General features: G+C 44.8%; 1 protein-coding gene across 4 annotated transcripts; it reads right to left on the bottom strand.

The window, feature by feature from the left end:
* Positions 1–1040: 1040 nt before the first annotated feature.
* SEC24C (SEC24 homolog C, COPII coat complex component) lies at positions 1041–23282 on the bottom strand. Of its 4 annotated transcripts, none has more exons than XM_059397806.1 (24): positions 23185–23282; positions 21029–21228; positions 18824–18959; positions 12092–12267; positions 11509–11880; positions 10867–11003; positions 9475–9543; positions 8060–8171; positions 7610–7737; positions 6291–6429; positions 5964–6079; positions 5667–5791; positions 5326–5517; positions 4794–4887; positions 4467–4583; positions 3942–4112; positions 3331–3427; positions 3084–3229; positions 2721–2859; positions 2458–2576; positions 2190–2369; positions 1754–1945; positions 1440–1529; positions 1041–1294 (listed from the first exon to the last, which is right to left on the bottom strand). In XM_059397806.1, exons 2-24 carry the CDS (start codon positions 21198–21200, stop codon positions 1154–1156), a joined length of 3360 nt encoding a protein of 1119 aa, XP_059253789.1. In that variant the 5' UTR covers positions 21201–21228; positions 23185–23282; the 3' UTR covers positions 1041–1153. The 4 variants fall into 4 exon arrangements, with proteins under 4 accessions (XP_059253789.1, XP_059253790.1, XP_059253791.1 ...); XM_059397807.1 differs by lacking the exon at positions 23185–23282 and adding an exon at positions 22743–23072; XM_059397808.1 differs by lacking the exon at positions 23185–23282 and adding an exon at positions 21324–21419.
* Positions 23283–23328: the final 46 nt, after the last annotated feature.

Raw genomic sequence — 23328 nt, 5'->3', positions numbered from 1 at the left:
GAAGTACTAGGCCTAACCGGAACGAACAGGGGGAACAGTGGTAAATTACAAGTAAAAATGAGACTAATTGTTACATCTTAATTTATTTTATTTCTTTACAAATTAAAGATGCATTGAAAAATAAACCAATGAGGAGAAATGAGAGGTCCAGAGCAGGGGCATCCCAGGTTGGGAGCAGACAAGCCTGGCCACCATCAAGCCTAGCCCTTGTCCTGCCCCAGTCAGTTCAGGTTGGAAGGTATCTATCAGCCACTCTGTCAATACCAAAGCTGGAGTGGTGTCCCGGCAGGAGAGAACAGAGCTCCAGCAGCCACTGACTCTCTCCCCAACAACTCCCGCTTGGAGAAGCAGTGTTTCCAGGGGGAACTCAGAGTGGGATAGGGGCTGGCTCTGTGAGGTATTGCAAGTTGATGACCAGGCTCTCTACAGAACCATCCAGTGTTGGAGCCTCTCCAGCTGGAAAAGAGGCTGGTACCTCTCCCATGTCTTAATATGCTTTGCAACTCATTTCCCAGGCTCATTCATCTCGGGACAATGTGCCTCTATCCACTGAGTGATCATCATTGCAGGAGAGAGAGAAAAGCTAATCAACCACTCTCCCTAACTCTGACTTGGTTGCCGACTTCCAGGCCCAAGAAGGAATGACCAGCCACTTCTCTCTCCACTGTATACCCCAGCTCTTGTGCACCTGTATGTTTCATCCCTAATATAGGAAGTTGTTGATGACACTGAGCTGAATTAGTCCCTGCCCCCCCCCCCATAGTAACCCTGGGATTCCCACTCCTTCCTGCCTGCCCCTCTCTTCTTGGAGGCTGGTCCAAGGGGACACATAATATTGCCAGAGTCTGGGTGCCTCCAAATCCCCCAACACCGAATCATATACAGTGAACTGAGAAACTACATTCATTACGACAGGATTAGCAGGAAAAGGAGGGTAATGCGAGGAGATAGGGGCACCTTCCATCAGCAGGACATGACAGAGTGGTTGGATACTTGATCCCAGAAAGGTGTCTCCTTATACTTCCCCCTCCCCCCAAAGAGATTGAGGTCAGCTTACATGACTTAGATATGGACTTAGATATCCAATTTCTCTGCCATCCTGGAGTACTTTCTGGAAGCTGGCCTGGCACCCTATGCCATTTACCCACTTGCTCTAGCTCAGTAGCTGCCGAATTTCCTTGTGCATATGACAGAGAAAGTCCACATAGGATGCTCCCCCGCTCAAGCTCTTGTCTTCCACCAGGAAGTGCTTGAACAGCATCTCCAGCTTGTCTTCCTGTTTCACCACGATAAGCTATGGCCAGAAAAATAGGGTCATGAGGCAGGGCCAAAAGAAATTAAACATGCCCTAAATTCCCATTATCCCATCACTTATTCCCACTCCCCTTCTAGGAGAGGACTTGACAAGGTAAGAAATCCAGGATTTAGGTCAGTGTTACCTTCATGTACCGTGATCTCTGTGCCCTTAAGCTATCAATGAGGCCTCGCACCTTCTTGGACAGCGGATTATCCAGAACTGGCAGAACACTCTGCAACACAAAATTCATTTATCCTTATAGTAAGATATTCTGAGTCCAGTAAAAAATGGGGCAGCACAGGTTTATTCATCATCTGTAATAAGCCCAGGAAGCACCATCCCTCCTCTTCAAATGTTCCCTGGTATTAAAGTAGACTAGCACACACTTTACTGGCTCCCACTCATATCCAAAAATGCATTTCCACACCCATACTCCCCTTGACTCCCTGCCCTCACCAAGCCACTGGTGATCTGACTGAAGGACGAGACACTGAAGAGGCTCTGGACAACACCCTGTTGGACACTTGCTCCCACCCACAGGAAGAGGTTGAGCCCGTTCTCCAGCAAATATATATCCCCATTGCTTAGACGTTCTTCAGATGCTCGAACTGCTGGTGGTTTAGTGGCACTCTCAATGGGAGACTTTGTCTAGACAAAAGGAAGGGGGCAAAAGGTTATTTACCAAGGACTGAGGACACATTTTGTGGCTCCTCCCCATGAAATTTCAGAAAGCTCTATCTCTCAGTAACTTCTTCAGTGTGAAAATTACATCAGATAATGCAGGTTGAAAACAAATTCACTAGTGTCAGACAACAGATAATAATAACCCTTCCCTTCCTCCTATGATGCCCCTTTCTCAGGACACAATGTCTCATCCAGCCCTCAGTCGCACCAATGGTAGAAGCCGAGGATAAAAGAAGACATTGGTCTCAGCCACATCCATGGAAGTAACCAGCTGTCGGACATAGGCACGGTCATCAGTAGTGACTTCAGCTCCAGGCTGCAGGACATCACTCTTCAACACACAGTTCAGGTAAACTGGGAGTAGCTTCATGCACTCAGGAAGGATCAACTGCAGGGGTTATCAAAATAAAGTTAATGATCATGAGCAATCTCTCCCAAATGCAAACATTTGTCCCAACAACAGGGTGCTTGCCCACCTGTCCCGCCGAGGAGGGGCTGGCACAGTTCTTTCTATAACAGGCCAGGATCTGGGCACACTGAGTGATGAGAGTATCACGAACAGTCTTCACGGGGCTATTGAGGACCCCCCGGTATGCTGGATGGGAAATGGAGACAGCACAGTCACTGGCTGGCCACCCCATCGCACCTACTTTCCTGCCACCACACCTACCTGGGAATGCTGAATCACTGACAATCACCCTTCAGCCCCAATCCCACTTCACCCTGCCTCTACCCTCACCAAACTTGGCCATGTAGTTGATGAGCGTGTCAGTCTCACAGTTTCGATACAGATCAGCCAGCTGCGTGCAGCAGTTCAGGGCCAGATTGTGGATGCGGAGCCGTCGCTGCCCAGCACAGCTGGTGTAGAGCAGGGCACACTAGGGGAAGGGAGAAAGGGAGAACTCATACCCTTCCTTCACCAAAGCCCTCTGTAAAACTGCTCCTTTGCTGGATTATTAAGCTAGAAGAAAGATGAGCCATCCCTTCCCTGGCCTCTTCTAGTCCTCTCCACCCACCTCCAACCCTCTTCCCTGAAGCCTATTTATATCCAGTACAGTGATACTTGACACTTTCTCCCCAGGCCCTGCCTCCCGCCCACTACCTGCAGGAGGGCTCCACTCTCTTCATTGAGCCGGTCGTCATGCTTGAACTCCACAGTCACCGTCTTGTCCCCATCTAGCCCAGCCAGCTCCACATCTGTTGTATTGCTCATGTAGAAAGCCCCGAAGAAATCTACAGCACGAATACCTGAGGCCACAGGGATAAGGTCAGGGCTACAGATATCACAGGTGCCACTTGCTCCCTCCCAGGTTTAGTCCCCCGCCTGCTCTTCTCTAACCGGGACTGACCAGTGCTTGTCCGAACGCGCATCACAGCATCAAAGCCAACAACCTTCTGTACATCCCGACGCAGGTCACTCAGGAACCGTTCCTGGTCGTTCTCCACCTGCAGCCCCCCAGGAGCAGAGTCACATCACTGACTGCATAACAACCTGCTGTCTATCTCCCTGTATCCCCTCCATGCTACAACCTGCTGAATTATAATAACAATAGCAGTGAAGATGATGATAATAATGATAATGATAATGACACCTTTAAGCATTTACTATGTGCCAAGTACCACATTAAGAACCTTACGTATAACTACCTGATTCTAATGACAGATCTTAATTAAGAAGTATTAAAACCCCATTTTACAGATGAAGAAACAAAAGCAATAAATGAGTAATTTCTCCTAGGTCATATTGCTAGTATTCTGGGAAGGCCAGAATAACCACCCAGGACTGTTTCCAAGCCCCATGCTCCTAACCACTACCCTTATGGCTCTCTTCTTTAGATTATAGGGTTTCCTCTGCCACCGGGATTCCTATTAAGGAGTCAGTAGCTAAAGAGCTGCTCCACATGTAAAGCAGACATTCCCAGTCCCACTCCCACCTGCTACCCAGAGTCCCATGCCCTACCTGAAAGCAAGCGTATTTGTAGACAGAACCACCCGTGAGCTGGGGTACAACAGAGAGCGTGGCCACATCCACATACTGGTTAGGGAAGAGAAAGAGATCTACACAGCAGCCTTGGGCCACACACTCTTTGGCCAGGGTCTGATAGGCACCTGTCTGAGGCTGGAACAGAGTCTGTGGAGGAACAGAAGAAAATATTCAAATAGCTCCACCCTACTTGAGAACTATGTATTTAATATGGGATATTCAAATATATGCACAACTTCAGATCTACTTCATAGGTATTTGCAACAGTAGTAGAACATTCTCTTTAAAAAAAAAAAAAAGAATCTATCAAGGGCTTTGGGATGAAATGGGACAGAGAAGTGCAGGAGCACTGGACAAAGTTGGCAGTCATGGACTTGACATGTGAAAGAGCAGAGTGTCTAGTCCTAGTACCCAATCAAGAAAGTTAAGAGTATTGCATTGCAAAGAATCACCACCTTCCTCTGTCATGGAAAGTCCTCCCCCCATCTCCCAATCCCATACCTTCTCTTTGTCTGTGTTGATCAATTTCCTATCGTCTCTGTTCTTCAGTTTCCCTGGGGCCTCTGCAATGGGCAGGGAGGTATGGAACAGAAACAGCTTCCCTGCACACTCAGCAGCCTAGGAAAGAGAAGACTACTTGTTCATTCTTTCCTTTATTCAGCTATTATTCATTCATCCCTTCCCTTGCCGTTATTCAGTGCCAGTTATGTCACACATGCAGACTCACTGGACAGTCTTCAATCACTAAAGAAATAGTAATTATATCCCAGGGTATAAGATGGTCAGAGGAAAGCAAGGCAGAGGAAGTTGTCAGGGTTCTAACCTTACCTTTAGAGCCTCCATGCCAGCCTGGATAACTGGGGCAAATACTGTCTCTGTCTCCCTTGTGTCTGCAAACATTTCAGGAATCTGATCCAATAAGCTGGAGAAACAGGTGATGGGAAGCAATCAAAACTGCTATCCAGGGACGCCTGGGTGGCTCAGTTGGTTAAGCAGCTGCCTTCGGCTCAGGTCATGATCCCAGCGTCCTGGGATCGAGTCCCACATCGGGCTCCTTGCTCAGCAGGGAGCCTGCTTCTCCCTCTGCCTCTGCCTGCCATTCTGTCTGCCTGTGCTCACTCTCTCCCCCTCTCTCTCTCTGATAAATAAATAAAATCTTTAAAAAAAAAAAAAAAAAAAAAAACTGCTATCCAGACTCAATTCCTCAGTCCTTAATCCTCTGAAGAATCATGTAGCCCCCTAGACTGAAAACTCCTGAGGCACAGTCCCTGTCCATCTGCTGACCCCTCTGTTCAGCTGTCTGGCTTCCTGTGTTTGTTTCCACCCCACTCCCACTTTACCTCTATAATCTGGCTCTTACCTGGTGATGACTGCCCGAGACTCACTGACATTGACAAGGAAGCCATCCAGCAGTGGCACAAACATGTCAGCCACATCAGATACAACCATCATCTGTGGCTGGGCCAATGAGCTCTTCACATTGTAGAAGTGGAGCACCTTATTATAGGTGACGAAGCCAACTCGGATTGCTGACTCTTCTGCTCCGCCCTCCCTGTAAAAGGTAACATCATTACCCACACTTGCCACCTTCTTCACCAGCCAACGTCATGACCTCAAGCTCTACTTATTGAGTCAACAACCCAGAACCACCCACACCCCAGTGATTATCCAAGGGATACACTTTGTCTCCATAAATCTCACCTAGGTAGAAAGTCTAACAGTGACTTGAGCTCCTCACAGAGGAGCCTAACAAGACCACTCCTGATGGCATTGTAGGAGACATCAATCATGAAGATGAAGGCAGGAGGGCTGGGGAACTTATTGTTCTGCAAAGGAAGGAAACGTTGGGGAGAGAGGGGGATTGGTAAGCTTGATAGGTGACTAGAGAGAAGTCAACATCAAAGGGGACAACGAAAGAGTAGGGGAAGTGAACACAGCAATTCTTAGCTGTCTCACTGTCTGCCACCCACTGCTTCTCCCCATGCTACTTTCCCTTACCTTGCAGTAATCTACAGTGGCCAAGAATTCATAAGAGCCCAGGGATAGCTCAGGACGGTCATAAGCATCCACACGTTTGCCGGTATGATCCAGATGTTGAAAATACTGGGGGGGAACTGTGGGGAACATGACAGAATACTACTCAAATGTCTATCTCAATCTTAATAAGTCTGGCCTGGCTGAGCTCACTCTACTGCCCCACATCCCCATACGTGCCCTACTTCCCCAGTTCCTAAATAAGGGAACCTCACCTATCTCACTAGAAAGAGAGTAACAGAGACGCAATACAGAAGAACATCCCCCCAATCCCAGCCCTCGCGAACATACCATCATTGATACAACTGCAAAAGCAGCACTGGAAGCGCCTCCCTCCCTCAACGAACTGCATGAAGGGACACATATATGCTTTGCAGCGGTTGCAGCGCAAAGGGCCAGATTCCCCATGGTCCACGACATACGGTGAAGCCTAAGGAGCAAAAGGGAGGGGCTCAGAGAGTGGAAAGTTACAGTGGGTTGAGACACATGCCAAGAGATAAAGAGGAACAACCTGAAGGGAGGGGGGCATAGCTAAGGTATTTTGCCTGAGGAGAGTACAGTAAAGGGGAATGAAGATAAATGATGAGGGTACTGGTCACAGGAACGTCCTTAAGCGTTCAAATTCTATAGCTCCCTCTTCTTATTCCTCATCTCCAGAATTCCACTTTTTGAAAGAAAAGAACTGTGAAAGTGGCCCGACCCCATAGGCATGTATGGAGAAATAAGGAGCTGCCATAGGCATGTAAGGAGAAAGCCAAAGATAACCTAGGATTCTCATTTCTGGCCCTGTCTTCAATTCTCCTCACTTTTTGCCCTAGGGATCTTAACTCTATGCTTCCTTCCCCAGCCAAGCATCTCTAACAATGATCTCCTCCACCCCTGGGTTTCTGTGACAACTACCAATGTCCCAAGCACATGTCACCCTATAGATAAGAGATCAGCACCCAAGTGTCTAACCATCCCCATTGAGACCCAGAGACTGAAAAAAAAAAAAAACAGAGCAAGATGGAAAGAGGCAGGATATAAACTGCATCGTGAGCTTCTAGTTACAGAGAAATCTACCCTAAATTCAGTAAGCTCGGAATAAACATGATGGTATCCTACCAAAGCCTGGCAGAGCAGCTGACAAGCTCACTCTCTCTTTTCATGCTGATTTCAGGTACTGAGGTAATAAATCAGGGCTCAAGTCAGGTAAGAGAAGGACTATTGGACCCTAATCTACCTTTTTTTCTTATATGCTGTCCTAACATTCCCAAACTTAGCTGGAATGACAAAAAGTACAGAAGAAAAACAGGATAATGTACTAATCATCTGGAGATGACCATGCCATGAGAGGCCTCTGCCTTCCTCCCCTGTAAGTTGGTCATACCTCTTTTCATAGTTTGTCTCCCATAGGGCCCCTGCTCCCCTCCAAGAATTTCTTGGGCTTTTCCCTTCATCCCAACCATAACTGTCAGGCATGGGCCCGGGAGAGAAAGCTACTGAAGATAATCTCCCTTCTTGCCCAACCAAGATTTCTTCCATTATGACTGCCAGAATCATTTCTAGGAATAAGTCTTCTTCCCCCTCTTCCTCCCTTTCATTATACTCTAGTCCCTTCCCTGACTTACCTCCTCTGGTGGCAGCCTTGCCAGTGGCTTGATGACAGCCGCCAAGGGCACCTGAGCCTGCTTAGCCATGTCAGATGTGCAAGGGATGTTATAGGATGTGCATCGGATATATCGGGGACTTGCATTCCCTAGAGGAGGCAGAAAACCAGGGTCAGATCAAAGAATCCCTCCAAACACCAGCTCTCCGTTGCTGATCCACCCATTGCCCCCCAAAATGCTAAATGGTCAGTGAGGCCATGATCTCACAGTAGAGCCCTAGGTTGGGTTCTATGCTCAGAAAGAGTCTGCTTGAGATTTTCTCCCTCTCCCTCTGCCCCTCCCCGTGTGCACACTCCCCCCACCCCAACTTCTCTCTCTCAAATAAATAAAGCTTGAAAAAACCCAAAAAACTGATAAAAGTTTACCCATAGTAGAAAAAGCCCTCTAGAGAGAAATTAATACCCTCCTTACCTTGGTCTTTCACCAGGAAGTTGGTGGTAACTAAGGGTGGCACCTGTCCCCGTACTCCAGTAACAAATGGCTCTGAACCCCGGTTGTTCCTGTCATCCTCAATAACCTGAATCTGTAGGGAAGAACTAAAATGAATGAGGTGACAGAAGAAAGCAAGTACCAGGTCCTGGAGAGCCAGGAGAAAGGCTAGAGCTACAGCATGGAAACCAGTAATCTGTTAAGAATACCTCATGCACCAGGTATGCTCTCCTTCTGGAGATCACATAAGGTGCTACAAGGCCAATCTTCCATTCTATAATCAGCAGCAAAATGCTCAGCAGGCAACACTGAGAATGGGCTTCTTTATGAATTACCCTGATCCCCAATCTGTGGTGACCACCCCACTATTCCCCCCAGTCCAGGAAAGCTCCAGGTCTCATCACAAACCTTCCAACATGACTGGATTCCACTTCCCTCCCCCAGCACACCTCCCCTCCCAATCCTCTCACCAAGACACATTCTGAGTCAGAGCAGGAAAACAGACAACGGTAACCATGTAAAAATGGATCTACCTGGAATGACTCTAGACTCAATGAAAGTAGAAGGGACAGGGTGAGGAGAGGATTAAACAGAAATGACCAGGTAAGGTGAGGAAGCAGATGCTGCCTTATTTTCAAGTAAGCATCAGTGTGTCAATATGGGAGAAGAGGATTAAGTACCTGATCTTTACAAGCCCAATCCTCAGTCCCCCACATTTTGACAGACCCAGCAAAGGGGGAAAAAAAAAAAAAAGATTTTACAAAGTTGGCAATCAGAACTTTGTGTAGGCTGATAACCTTTGGTCAGTTACTTTAAGATGGTTTGGTAAAACCAGAAAAAGTAAATGGAGAATAAGACTCCATATCCTTAAGAGTTGAAGCTTAGAAATGTATCAGAGTCAAACAAACTCTCCCAATGAGAATGTGGCCCACGCTTTCCCAAACCAGCAGTCTCTTCCCCTGTGAGAAATGCCAGTATCCCAAACTTACACATTTGTAGTCACCTACCCAAAGTTTCTCCATAAGCTGTAGACAAATCAATCCCAAAGGGGAAGAACCTATCACTCCACTTTGTCCTGTTCTATCAAATGTCACATGCAGGCCACCGGAAGACCCAACTGGACTAAAACCAAAGCTTAACATGCCACCTGACCCCACCCTTAGAGCCTGATCTACCATCCCATACTCAAAGCACTGCTAACGGCTTGTCATTTCATTACATGGTGATTTGAGACATGCACATCCTTCTGGTGGATAAAAGCGAGGGTCTAGAAAAACTAAGGGAAGAGGATGGAGAGGGATGAACATGGTGGTTGAGGTGAAGATGAGGTCACAGGCATGCATGGGTGGCATTAACACAGGGATGACACGCACACACACACCACCCCCTGCACTTACTGGACTAGGAATGGCATCAGGGTCTATTCTGTGCCTGGTTTTCTGCTGAGGAGGCAGCTCATTGAGTTGCTTTTAGTGTTTTAATAATAAAGGCAGCAGGGGAATACAGGGAGGGAGACAAAAGAACAAGAAGCAGATGTTACTTCTCTCGACCCTGATGAGTTAGACATGAACAGCTGGAGCCCAGCTCATACTGCTGAAATCAGGCCCTCTCTAGGTCAGAAATTCCAAGCCTCTCTGGCCCAACACATAGGCTTTAATGGCTCAGACTATGATGTACAAAGACTTCTGGGGGGCAGAAGTCCCAGTTCAAAGGAACTGGTTCTATACCTACCAAGTTCCAGTCAAAGGACAAAGGGGCAAACAGGAAGCAAGCAGGGGTTTTACAGGGAGGGGCTGAAGGGGAAAAGCCTTAAGAAGGAGGAAGAAGGATATTCCTTCCAAAAAGACAAACCTCCCATCTAAGGACTGTGCTAATGCTTAAAGAAGCTTTTCCTTATACCAGACCAGACTCTTGTTCTCCCTGAAGGAGGGGAAAAGGAGAGGCTGCTTAATCCTCTACAGTCACTCTTAGCCAACAGGGTCCTTCACCATGGTAATTCCCCAAAGGAAGAGGGAAGAGAACAGAATGGAATATGACAATGGCTAAGCATGGTGAGGTAACTGACAGAGCAAATGTTGTAGACAGAACTATAAAGTAGCCCCTACTTAGGAGTACAGTCCCAACCTCGATTCCAAGGAGGATAAGGAAGGCCTAAGGATTCTGATGATGGCTCTAAGGGTGAGTCACTCTCTTCCTGGGAAAAAACAGCTTCCCCACATTGCCCTTGTAAACTGCAGATCACTTCTCATCTACACAGCAGGATTCTAGCCAACAAAAGTACTGTAGGTTTCCTCCTAAAACACTGTCCAACTAGAGACAGAGAGACACCAGTGAGGCTTTCCTTCTCTTAACACCTACCATCAGTTAATTCCCACCAGCTCCACCCATTAAGATGACTGCCATCCTATCAAATCTAAGAGGATACGACCTGGACCCCCCTACTACTCCAAGGGCAGAGGTTACCATGCTATGTCCAATAGTGACAGAATGCAGCACTCAACCAGTGCTCTACTGACACTACTGATCACTCTTGGCTTCCCTTCCTTCCCTGCCCAGCTATGGAGCAAAAGTGCCCCCCAAAAGACTTCTGGGGGGCAGAAGTCCCAGTTCAAAGGAACTGGTTCTATACCTACCAAGTTCCAGTTCAAAGGAACTGGTTCTATACCTACAAGAAGATGAACAAAAAGGGAACATAATCAGAAAATGCTAGGCAAACATCTCATCTAGGTTGACTCACTTATCTGGCAGCCAAAAACTCCATCCCTAGGACCACATAAGTATTGACTTACAGGGCTGGGGATGGCATCAGGATCCAGGCGCTTAGGAGGCAGTGGTTGAGGAGGCCCAGGCTGACTGCCAAAGGTGGGTGCTCCTGGGTAGGAACTTCCATAATTGGGCTGAGGGCCCCGGGCTGGTCCAAAGGAACCTGAGACACAAGGGCACAAGGCTGATAAATTCAAAATCCCCTCCCTATCTCTTAGGGCCTCAGGAAAATGACCGGACTCCTTTAAGTATAGAATTTTGAGGTAATAACCATCCAGAAAAAGACCACACTATCTGAACTAAAAGAGAAAGAGGGGCATCTGGGTAGCTCAGTGGGTTTAAGCCTCTGCCTTTGGCTCAGGTCATGATCCCAGGGTCTGTGATAGAGCCCCGCATCGGGCTCTCTGCTCAGCAGGAAGCCTGCTTCCTCCTCTCTCTTTGCCTGCCTCTCTGCCTGCTCGTGATCTCTGCCTGTCAAATAAATAAAAAAATAAATCTTATAAAAATAAAAGAAAAAAGAACGTCTTATAAACCCTACTTCCTAGTAATAATGCCCTGAAACTATCCACCTAGTTCACCACCTAACAAGCAATACTAAGAGCAAACGAACAAAAACACCTGACTAGCTGAAGGCTTTGGCCCCTAGACAGACCTTGCAGAAAACTCACCATTTTGTTGCAGCTGATAGCCTGGCTGCTGGGAGGAGTGCATAGGTGGCGGTGGTCCTGGGGGCCCAGTCATTTGAGTGCCAGGGAGCAGAGCTTGAGGAGGAGGTGAGGACACATGGTTGGGCTGGCTCAAGGAGGGCCCCCCAAAACCCTGTCCAGACAGGAGTGGACCAGTCATCGAAGGCATCCGAGGACCCCCTGAAGCTGAAGATGTGAAGCTGGAGGCCTGTGGTGGGGCAGATCGCTGGGGAGGCTGGGCCCCAAGATGACCCTGGGCCTGGCTAAGGGGAGGAGCCTGGCCCTGAGGATAGGAGCCATACAGACCAGAGTTGGGGAAACTTCCTGAGGCTGAGGCCAGTGATGTTGGTGGGCCTGAGAAGTAGAAGAGGTAGAATCAGATCTCTAGTGATTTTGCCTTCTTATTCAGTAAATCGCTCCCTTTCCACATGAGAGGGGCAGGAATGATTGTCCCATCTGCTGGCACTCAGAAGCACAAGAAATAAAAGGGATGCAGGTATACCCCAAAGTCTGATGCTTCTAAAAAGAAGGGGACAGTCACATTCCTGTGGTCATAGCTACTCACCATAGCCCAGCCCCACTGGGGGAAGGGCTGGGGCCACAGCACCACTGATCTGCATTCCAGCCAGCTGGGCGGTCACCTGTGCACTCGTTGGGGGAGGGCCATAGGGCTGAAGCACAGTTGGCTGGCTGACCACAGGGGCCAGTGGTACTGATCCAAAGGGCTGAGACCCAGGGAACCTGTGAAGACAAGGAAGGCAGAGGTGACACGCAGGCTAGGACCCCCTTCAAAGCTGGCAGGAGCTCCACATCATATAAGAAAATGTACTGTTCTACGGCATATTACTATCATCTGGGCTCCTCAATGGCTTTGTACTTTTGTATACTTGTAAATATGTTATGTTCCTAATGATCTGCACTATGATTATTCATGGCAAATCTTGTTTTCCATTAGGTTCACTCCACAAACATATGCCAAGCACCCTCAGACCAAATGTTTACTAGATTATCACCTCCTCTGACTTAATCCTTTGTGTTGAAAAACCACCTCATAAACAAACAAACAAAATACCTCAGTACTGTTAAACAGAAGCCCTGAAGAAGTTGAAAGGGAAAGTGTGCAGAAGCATTAACACAATAGGCACTTAACCAATGGGAGATCAAACAAATGCAGTTTGATTGTTTAACTTTTAAACCAAAGTACTTAACTACTTTATCCTGGCAAAGGTGTTAGGAGCAAAGTAGGTCAGCTGACTTTGACATTTTGTACTAATTACAAAGATGATGCCAACTCTACCAGAGGGGACTAGAGAAACAGGACATAAACCAGATAGCCTTCTAGCTGGGTTTATCTAGTAAAAGCCTCATTACTTGGATAGCTACACTGGACATTCCCATGGCATTAGATGGCACATTAATATAAATACAGAATCATTCCAGTATCATTACATATCCATGAGGAACTGCACTGGTGGTGTTTTATGGTGTTATTACCGTAGAAATCTCCAACATAGATTATTATACATAACAAGCTCCATATGGGATTTCACGAATGAATCAAATTCTTCAAAACAATAGTCAGTTACACTGAAATTCTGATTTATCCTTTCTGCTTGTCTCTACTAAAAAACTTGTATTTTATTTGATTTGTTTAGTTCCTACAGTGTTGCAGTTTAACACTTTTCACTCATTCATTCATTCAACTACTATTTTCTGACTGTTATGCCAGTGAACCTTACACCTCCCTAAGCTCTTTGATGGGCTTTGCTTTTTTTGTTTTCCATACCACAAACATACCATTAGCTCCATGGCCAATGCACATAAATCCTTGTCAGAATAATTATATTCCATGGTTACTACTTCTTTAATATGTATAACTATATCAACTATATCAACTACCCACTGTTACTCTACCACATGCCCTAGTAATATTATCTGTAAATAGCTTTACAACTTACAAGCATCTCTAAGTGCTTTAATTTAACCCTCACAGTAAAATGAGGACAGAGCAGATAGAAAAGTAAGACACGAAGAGTATAAGCAGCAAAACAAGCTAGAACTATACAGCCCAGATCTGATCTTAGTTCAATGTACTTTACTTTTAATTGTAAAATATAATGGAAATAGAAATAATACATAAAACAAATATGTATTAATGATTATACAAACACCAATGTAACTAAAAAGCAAGTCAAGAAATAGAACACTAGGACCACAGGCCTCCTGTACCTCTCCTCCATCACAGCTCCCTTTCTTCTCCCAGAGGTTAACTACTTTCCTAACTTCTTAATATTCATTTCCTTGTCTTTTTAAAACAACATAGTTCAGAAGTGCCTGGGTGGCTCAGTTGGTTAAGCATCTGACTCCTGATTTTGGCACAGGTCATGATCTCAGGGTTGTTAAGATAGAGTCCGAGGGTCGAGCCTCTCTCTCTCTCTGTCTCTCCCCACTGCCAAAACAACAACAAACCATAGTTCAGTTCTGTCACTTTTTTAAACTTTTGTAAATAGAATCACATCATACATACTCCTTGGGTGTGGCGTCTTTTGTTCAACCATGATTTTGAAATTCACCTATAATGGCATTGCCTGTCATTACTAAATGCTATTCCACTAAATAAATATCATAATTTACTGAAGTATTTTAATGTAGATGGATATTTCAGTTTTTCTAATTTTTTAATATTACAAATAACATTGCTATGAACACTCATATACTTGTTTATATATACCTGAATTTTCCTAAGGCATATATCTGTAAGTGAGTTGCCAGATCACAAGGTATGTATTTCTTTAATTTTAACAGATAATTCCAAATTATTTCCCCAGAGTAGTTGTTCTAATTTGCATCCAACCACCTGTGGATAAGAGATCCTACTACTCCATATCCTCTGCAACATCTGGGACTATCAGACTTTTTAATTTTGCCACTTTAATGGATACATAGTAGAATCTTACGCTTTTGATTTGTACTTTTCTCATTACTTATGAAGTTGAATGGCTTTTTAATATGTTCTCTTTATCTTATTGTACTACTAACCCTCTGATAGTACCTCAGAGAGAGGATTTTCTGCTTATGGATTGCAGAAAGGGAAACTACTGTAGTGGTTGCTTAGGGTTGAGGGGGAATGAAGGACAAGCAAAATAATAGTAACTACTGAGCTAAAGGATATGGTGTTTCTTCTTGAGGTGATGAAAATGTTCTCAAACTGTGGTGATGGTTTCACGTATCTATGAATATATTAAAATCCACTGTATTGTATACTTTAAATGGGAGAACTACATGGCATGTCAGTTATATCTCAATTATGTTGTTTTTTAAAATCCAGTGAGGGCACCTGGGTGGCTCAGTCAGTTAAATGTCTGCCTTCAGCTCAGGTCATAATCCCAGGTTCCTGGGACTGAGTCCCACATCAGGATCCCTGCTCAGCAAGGAGTCTGCTTCTCCCTCTAACTCTCCCCCCTGCTTGTACTCTCTTTCTCTCACGCTCTTTCAAATAAAATCTTTTAAAAAAAATAAAAAATAAAAATCCAGCCAAATAAAATTGCCCTAAAACCTCATACCTCCCTCAAGCTTTTGCTTCTCCTTTAGCCAAACATTACCAAAGAATTGATATGTCTATGCTCCATCTCTAGGTCTTGAGTTCTTATTTCCCTTTCTTTCTTTCTTTTTTTAAGATTTTATTTATTTATTTGACAGAGAGAGAGATAGATCATAAGTAGGTAGAGTGGCAGGCAGAGAGAGAGGGGGAAGCAGGCTCCCCGCTGAGCAGAAAGCCCAATGCTGGGCTCAATCCTAGGACCCTGAGATCATGACCTGAGCCGAAGGCAGAGACTTAACCCACTGAGCCACCCAGGCACCCCTTCCCTTTCTTTTTAAAGAACCTTCTTGGGGTGCCTGGGTGGCTCAGTCATTAAGCATCTGCCTTCAGCTCAGGTCACGAACCCAGGGTTCTGGGGTCAAGCCCAGCATTGTGCTCCCTGCTCAGCAGGAAGACTGCTTCTCCCTCTCCCACTTCCCCTGCTTGTGTTCCCTTTCTCACTGTGTCTCTCTCAGTCAAATGAATAAATAAAATCTTAAAAAAAAAAAAAAAAGATCCTTCTTTCTGGGTTTATTTTCCTTTTATTCCTTAGCCTATCCCTTAATAATTTTCTCAGCCAAGGTCTATACATGGTAAACTCTGAGTCTGTTTGTAAATGTCTTTATTTGTGCTTCCTCTCAGCTAGGTACATAATTCTACAATGACAACTGTATTCCCTTAACGCTTTCAAGGTACTAGTCCACTGTCTGCTTCCTCTAATAGCCTCTGTTTAGCCTAATCAATTTTCTTTTTTCCCTCTGAGAATCCTTTACAGCCCGAGCTGAGGAAGTGTGGTTGTTTCATATTTCCGTCTATAAAATACTCCAACAGTACTGACACCAAAGATGACATTTTTTTTTAAAAAAAGCTTTGAAATACAATTTCCATACCATTAGATTTATTCCTTTTAAGTGTACAATTTAATGAGTTTTAGTAAATTTTATAGAGTTGTGCAGCCATGACCAGAACCTAATTTTAGCACACTTTCATTACCCAAGAAGTTCCCTTGTGTCCATTTGCAGTCCTAAGACGTTCTTCCCACCACTTACCCACAATCAACCCACAAGAAATAAAAGATTCCTTAATATCAACCAGTAACAATGTGCAGATTTTCTTCCTAGTCTACCTGTTCACTGAAAGTGCGGCCCAGGACTACACTTCACAGATAAGATCTCAAGACCAAACACCAGCGCAGAAAAGCCCAAGGACTTTTCTGGACCCTCATTCCCAGTACCTCCTTAAACTGAAGTCCTCAAGTTCTTAAAATGATCATTCCCGCCCTCTCCACAGGCAGCCACGGTGTCTACTTACCACTTTGATTTTCAGTTCTCACTTGGTCTCTAGTACATGAGGATTTCACTTTTTCTTTTTTTTCTTTTTTTTTTTTTTAAAGATTTTATTTATTTATTTGACAGACAGAGATCACAAGTAGGCAGAGAGGCAGGCAGAGAGAGAGAGAGAGAAGCAGGCTTCCTGCGGAGCAGAGAGCCCTATGCGGGGCTCGATCCCAGGACCCTGAGATCATGACCCGAGCTGAAGGCAGCAGCCCAAACCACTGAGCCACCCAGGCGCCCCTCACTTTTTCTTTTTAAGCTTGATTATGCACTTGAAAAACATTTTTTGCTTCTATATCCTATCTCCTTTCTAGATGTTTGTAGCAAAAGGGTTTTCAGATTGTATTAATCTACTACTCAAGTAAAACTCTTTGACTCACTCCAACTACACAGCTGTCTTCGTATCTCCCTGAAACCACATTTGTCTATGAGGCCAAACCTCACCCAACACAACAATCAATTCTCAGTCCTTGTCTTACTTTTCAGCAGCAAATAACATAGCTGATTACTCCCCTGCCTTCCTGAAATACTTTCCTCACCTAGTTTCAGGATGCCACGCTCTCCTGGCTAATCTCTGATCTCACTACTGCTCTCATTGTCTTTTTTTTTTTTTTTGAAGATTTTATTTATTTATTTATTTGTCAGAGAGAGAGAGAGAGAGAGAGCGCGCGCGGGAGAATACAAGCAGGCAGAGCGGCAGGCAGAGGCAGAGAGAGAAGCAGGCTACCCAATGAGTAAGGAGCCTGGGACCCTGGGATCATGACCTGAGTCGAAGGCAGTGGCTTAACCAACTGAGCCACCCAGGCATCCCTCTCATTGTCTTTTCATGGCCCCTCCCCAAACCTCCTTCTAAAATGCTGGTAAGCTCCAAGGCTCTAAGGCTCAGTTCTCAATTCTCTTTCTTTTGTTTTCTTTTTTTTAATGATTTTATTTATTTACTTGTCAGAGAAAGAGAAAGCGAGTATGCACAAGCAGGAGGAGCAGCAGGTAAAGGAAGAAGCAGGCTCCCCATTGAGAATAGAGCCCCATGCAGGACTTGATCCCAGGACCTGGGATCACGACCTGAGCCAAAGGCAGACGCTCAACTGACTGAGCCACCCAGACGACCCCACAATTCTGTTCTTTACTGTCAGTGATCACTTTCTAAATGACTTCATCTAGTCCTATGCCATTAAATAACATCTCTATGCTGAAGACTCCCAAATTTTTATCTCTAGTCCTGACATTATTCCTCACCTGCAGATTTGTATATACAACTACATATTCAATACCTCTACTTGCTAGCTAGTAGCTTCTTAAACCTATAATGTACAAAATAAAACCCTTCAATAAACCCCAAAATTTGCTCCTCCTCAAATATACCTCACTTCAGTAAACAGCACCATTTGCTGTTGCTTAAGCCAGCAAGACTTAAAGACTTAAAAGACATCCAGACTTATTCTTTTACTCTTATCTCACATCCAATCCTATTGACTCTACCTGTGAAACATATCCCAGATCTCTTTCTCACCATCTCTACCATTACCATCCTAAACCTGAACTACTATAACAACCTCTTAATAGGATTGATTCCCTACTTCTACTATTGAATCCATCAAGGTCACCTCTTTTTAAAAATAAATATATTTTTATATAAATAAATAAAAATAAATATAAAAATAAAAATAAAAAATAAATAAAAAATAAAAATAAATATATTTTTTTAAATTATTAGAGAATAAGGACAGTATATCCAAAATTTTTAAAATATACTGTTTTTAGTAATCACATTTGTGATTGTGTTAGTATTACTGTACTGAGACCCTTGTATATAAGAGATAAATCTGAGATCCCCTTTTCCTGTTTCTCCCTGAGGATAGGTTCGGTAGGATTGTAACAATTTTTTTTCTTTTTTAAGATTTTTTATTTATTTGCCAGAGAGAGAGAGAAAGAGCAAGCGAGTACACACGAGCAGGCAGAGAGGCAGGCAGAGGCAGAGAAAGAAGCAGGCTCCCCGCTGAGCAAGGAGCCTGATGCGGGACTCAATCCCAGGACCCCTGGATCATGACCCGAGCCGAAGGCAGCGGCTCAACCCACTGAGCCACCCAGGCATCCCGGATTGTAACAATTATTGAAGATATATGTCTAGTAAAGAAAAAACTCAAGTTCACAGAAAGAGAAAGAATACACAAAAGAACTTAGGTATGAAGATGGGTTAATGATCTACAGAGTGGACAACAGTAGCACCAGTAACCTGGAAAAATGAAAACAAAATACAAAAAAGTAGAGGGAAGTGAAAAGAGGATCTAAGAGAAAGGCAAAGAAAAAGAAGGAGACAGGCCCTCATCCATTCCTAATTCTTCTAGTTTCATCAAACCAATTTTAGGTTGACCTAAGTACATACCTCTGCATCTGAACAGTGGAGCTTGGCCCATTCTGTACATCTCCTTGGCCAAACTGGCCATATGCAGCCTGGCCAGAAGGGGCCTGTGCTGTTGAGGCTGGAGGTGCCTCTGAAGAAGGCGGGGCTCTTGACACACCTGAGGGTAAAGGACAGAAACTAAATGATTGGGAAATAACTTTCTTCTCCACCCTGAGCAAGGAATGTAAAGCAAGGATAAATAAGCTCAGACCTTCGCTGGCCCAATACTATAGCTTTGCAATCAAAAGGATAGAACGAACATGTAACTCTAGTTACAGCAGATTCTGAACATGGATGATCAGTCAGTGTCTCCACTCTCCTAGACAGATATACTACAGGTGAAGCTATAAGCAGAACTACAAGAATGTAGAGGCTTCCTGATCACTATACGCTCTTACTCAATCCAGATCAGTCTAATGTTTTTACCCTCAATGAAAAGTCACCTCTTTAAAACAAAAAACAAACAAAAAAAAAACCTTTAATTTTAAATATTCTCCACACCCAACATGGGGCTCAAACTCACAATCCCAAGATCAAGAGTCATATGCTCCACTAACTTAGCCAGGTAGGCACCCTAGGAAGTCAACTCTTTTAAGGAAAAGATCCGACTCCGGAACTCAGAAACTTAGAGCATATGGGAAAGTTGATACAGAAGATGATCAAGTAATCTATTGAACTAGATTGTAAAGAAAGGCTCCTCTTGGGGAGACCATTCTGTCAACCTCTTTTTCATATATTCTAATTATCTTAACCATCTTCTTTTCATCCACTTCTTGAGTGTTGATGCTTCCAATATCACATGGCTCAGGGAAATGTTCTGACAGTTTGGAGATTTTGCCCAGTGGTTCAGTCAAGACAACTGATTTGCCTTCCCATTAGTCTGCCACCTTTGTCTTCATAAAAGCTGTACTCCATCCTTTTGCTCATCAGAGATGCATCAAAGCTATTTCTACTTCCCCCAACAATTCTTTCTGCATACCATCCCCAACCATCCTTCCCACACGAAATGCAGGGAATTAGTAAGTTGGTACACCACTTTGGAAATATTGCTGACCCCTGTTCAAACAATTGTTTTTCTTTTGCTCTGTTAATTGGTAGAGATCTGACAATTTAGAAACTGCCTACAGGTTTATTAATCTGAACCTGCTTGCTAGCTATCACAGAAACAGATACATTTTCCTTTCAATAACAAAACTTCCTCTTATGCCAATGCCAAACTCCATTTTGATAAGCCAGGACTTGAGAGTTTGGAGATGGACTCTGTCCAGCCAAAGTCTCAACCCAGAATAAGGCTCTTCCAAAGACCTGAGACCTAATCTGACCACTTTACAAATTTTTTTCTAAATTATAATTAAAATGGTAATACTTCATTCATTTCCCAAATTTTACTTATGCCTCCTTGGTGTCTTCTTTTCCCCATATCCCTGCATGGAACTTACTATCTTAAAAAGCATAAAATGTTTGGCATACCCTAAGTCTTCAGCTAGCCTAATCAAAGATCTACTGTTAGCCATTTCCCAAAAAGCCGTATGGACAATCCATAGAGTACCAGCTGCTCTTCTTGCAAAAGTAATCTAAAAGCCAAACACTGATCCAAAGGCAGGACCAGATTAGTTTTCTCTTATTGCCCTGATATTACAGAGCATCTAAGAAGCAAATGAAACTCAAGCAAAGGCAAAGAATGATATGAGCAGAAAGATAGGAGAAGCACACAAACACCACACTTTTTATCCATGAATTAGTTTATCTGTCACAGGGTCAATTATGGATAGAACCATTAATTCAGTGAGAGGCATTATCAACATATATGAAGAACAAGTCATTTCAGGGAGACTTTAGATCAACAGGAAACATTCAATCCTGGTTACAGGCTCTGGAGGAGCTGTGACCACAGCCCTGCCCTCCAGCTGTGAACAAAGCAGGCAGTTGAGGCTGTATAGGGTGACACTCACATGAGGTGAACTGCCCCTGAAACTGAAGATGTGCTTCCACTAGATGTCTTAAGGAAGAACTCCATAAAAACAGGAAAGGGCAGACTGCCCACAAAGTTCTCAATGCCTGAGAGCCAGAGTCATGTTCCTCAATCCCAGCCACCCCAACTCTCTAGGCAGCTTAGGTAGGGCAATACCACCCAACCTGAACACTACTGATTCCCATCCTTAGCTCAAAGGAAATTTGGAAACATACCTGGGGGAGGTGTTTGCTGACAGCCTGGTACTGGGCCATTGTAGGCTCCATAGGGAGTTGGGGGGGCTGTGGATCCTGGTTGCCCACCATAACTGGATGGATGATACCCTGGGTAGACAGGCTGGGATTGCCCAAATGGCGGCAGAGGTGGAGCTGACTGGTTGACATTCATTATGAGTGCATCCCCAACTCGATCTCACCTAAGATGAAACAGAAGTGAGAAATTAGTCGAAATCAACTTTCTAAAGACAGAGCAACTATAGAAGGTAGGAAGTAGACACAAAAAAGGACTGACCTTATCAGGCAGTTATCAGTCTAATTGTTCCCATACTACCACAGGATCTTTATCATTTTCTGTCCCAGCCAGTAGCCAGATTACCTCCTCAAAGTAAAGATTTGTTACTGTGAACCCCATGCTTTATCACTGACAAAAGGGTATAAATTTCAACTTCAGACACGCCCAATGGAATGGGGCAAGAGCCTCCATTTTCCAGTGGTAATGATTTCTAGTGTCTAGTCACACAAGGAGTCCTGCTACTGATGAACTACTGTGATATTAAGTAACTGAAACTACGTTCCCACTTCTAACTCATTCACTCTAGCATGGGTTCATTCAACAAAAACTGAATACCCTCTAATGTCCTAGTCATTTGTAATCACTCAGGCTACACATATAAAACATATCAGCTAAATTCCTTCCTCCTCAAAAGACAAATTTTAGAGTAACTGATTAGAGAAATGAAATTCTTTGGCTGAACAGCAACAATTCAAATGCTACTCCATTTCCAGTCTTTCCACCAAAAGAATGTTGGATTTGAGAACTGAAGCATTAAAATCATTAAATGCGGGACGCCTGGGTGGCTCAGTTGGTTAACCAACTGCCTTCGGCTCAGGTCATGATCCCATTGTCCTGGGGTCGAGTCCCACATCAGGCTCCTTGCTCGGCGGGGAGCCTGCTTCTCCCTCTGCCTCTGCCTGCCATTCTGTCTGCCTGTGCTTGCTCTCTCTCCCTCTCTCTCTCTGACAAATAAATAAAATCTTTAAAAAAAAAATCATTAAAGGCAAAGGATACCCCAAAACTCTAGTAGGGTACCAGACACTATTAAGTGCAGGCCAGGCACAAAAACTTCTCACAATTACCTAGGAAAAGAGTTCAAGGATCAATGACAAAGTTAAATTTCATGTAAAAAGATCATTTATCTAACCTTCAAGCAGAGGAGCTAGGAGTATCCCAAATCCCATGCACTCCTCCAACTATTCTGTTTCTGCTTTCCTTAATGCTTGTCATGAATCTAGGCCACCACTAAAGTTATTACAATCTTGCCCAGCAACAGAGGAATGAATTGGAGGGCCTTTTCCAGGTCCTTCCAAGGATAAGACTGTCTAATTACATCTAAACAACCTGATCATTCCCACTCCTCTATAGACAGATGGGGCACAAGAAGCAGGACAGTTCACAGCTGCTGCAGTAGAACAATGGGCCTCTCCCATTTGTTAGAGAGGGTCATCCTGATTATAGAAAAACTGAGCTGCTTCTGGACTAGAATTCTTTAACCTTACAACCATCCCAGGAACTGTTCTTCCAAATCCTAAACCTTGCACAGGTCACAACACTAAGCATGACGGATGACCCCTTCCCCTCTATCTTCCTAAAGTCAGGGTGCGGGCGGGGGTCGGAGGAAAGAAGCTTCTTCGCCAGGAAATAATCTCACACCCAAGAGTTTGGAGTAAGGCTCAAGTCTGGACTCCATTCTGGGTAGACAGCCGAGGGTGACAACCCAGGGGGCGGGGCAAGCTTCCTAGAACTCTGAAAGTAGTCGAGCTGTGGAGGCTGGGCGCGCCAGGCATCAAGACCAAGAAGACAAACTAGCTTCTCGGGCCATGACGAGAGGGGTGGTCCATTAAGCATGGAGATCGAGCGACTTGCGCCCTTCAACAGGCTCCGGGCAGGAAGCGGGAGCCGGAACCTGGGCCTGGAGGAGAGAAGGGAGGGTCCAGAACTGATCCAGGATTATGGATGCGTGAGGCGAGGGTCTCTCCCTGTGCCCCGCCCCCAGGCTCCTCCCTTCCTTCTCAGACCGGACCCCGATCAGGCCATGATATTCCGGCCTCTCCCCTGCTTTCCTACCCACCAACCTCCCGATGCCACTCCTCACCCGGCTCCAGATCCAGGTTCGACTTCGTTCCTAACGTCAAGGCTCCCAGGCCCAACTTCCGGTTCCGAGGGGGCCGGAGCGTCGTCCCCGGAAGTTCCTCCCCCATGCTCCGGGGCCGAACACTCCTTCTGCCACGTCTGCAGT

This window comes from Mustela nigripes, chromosome 4 (genome assembly GCF_022355385.1).
Source record: "Mustela nigripes isolate SB6536 chromosome 4, MUSNIG.SB6536, whole genome shotgun sequence".
Lineage (NCBI taxonomy): Eukaryota > Metazoa > Chordata > Mammalia > Carnivora > Mustelidae > Mustela > Mustela nigripes.
Note: the sequence above shows the minus strand (reverse complement) of the source record. Positions and strands in the feature narration are given on the sequence as shown.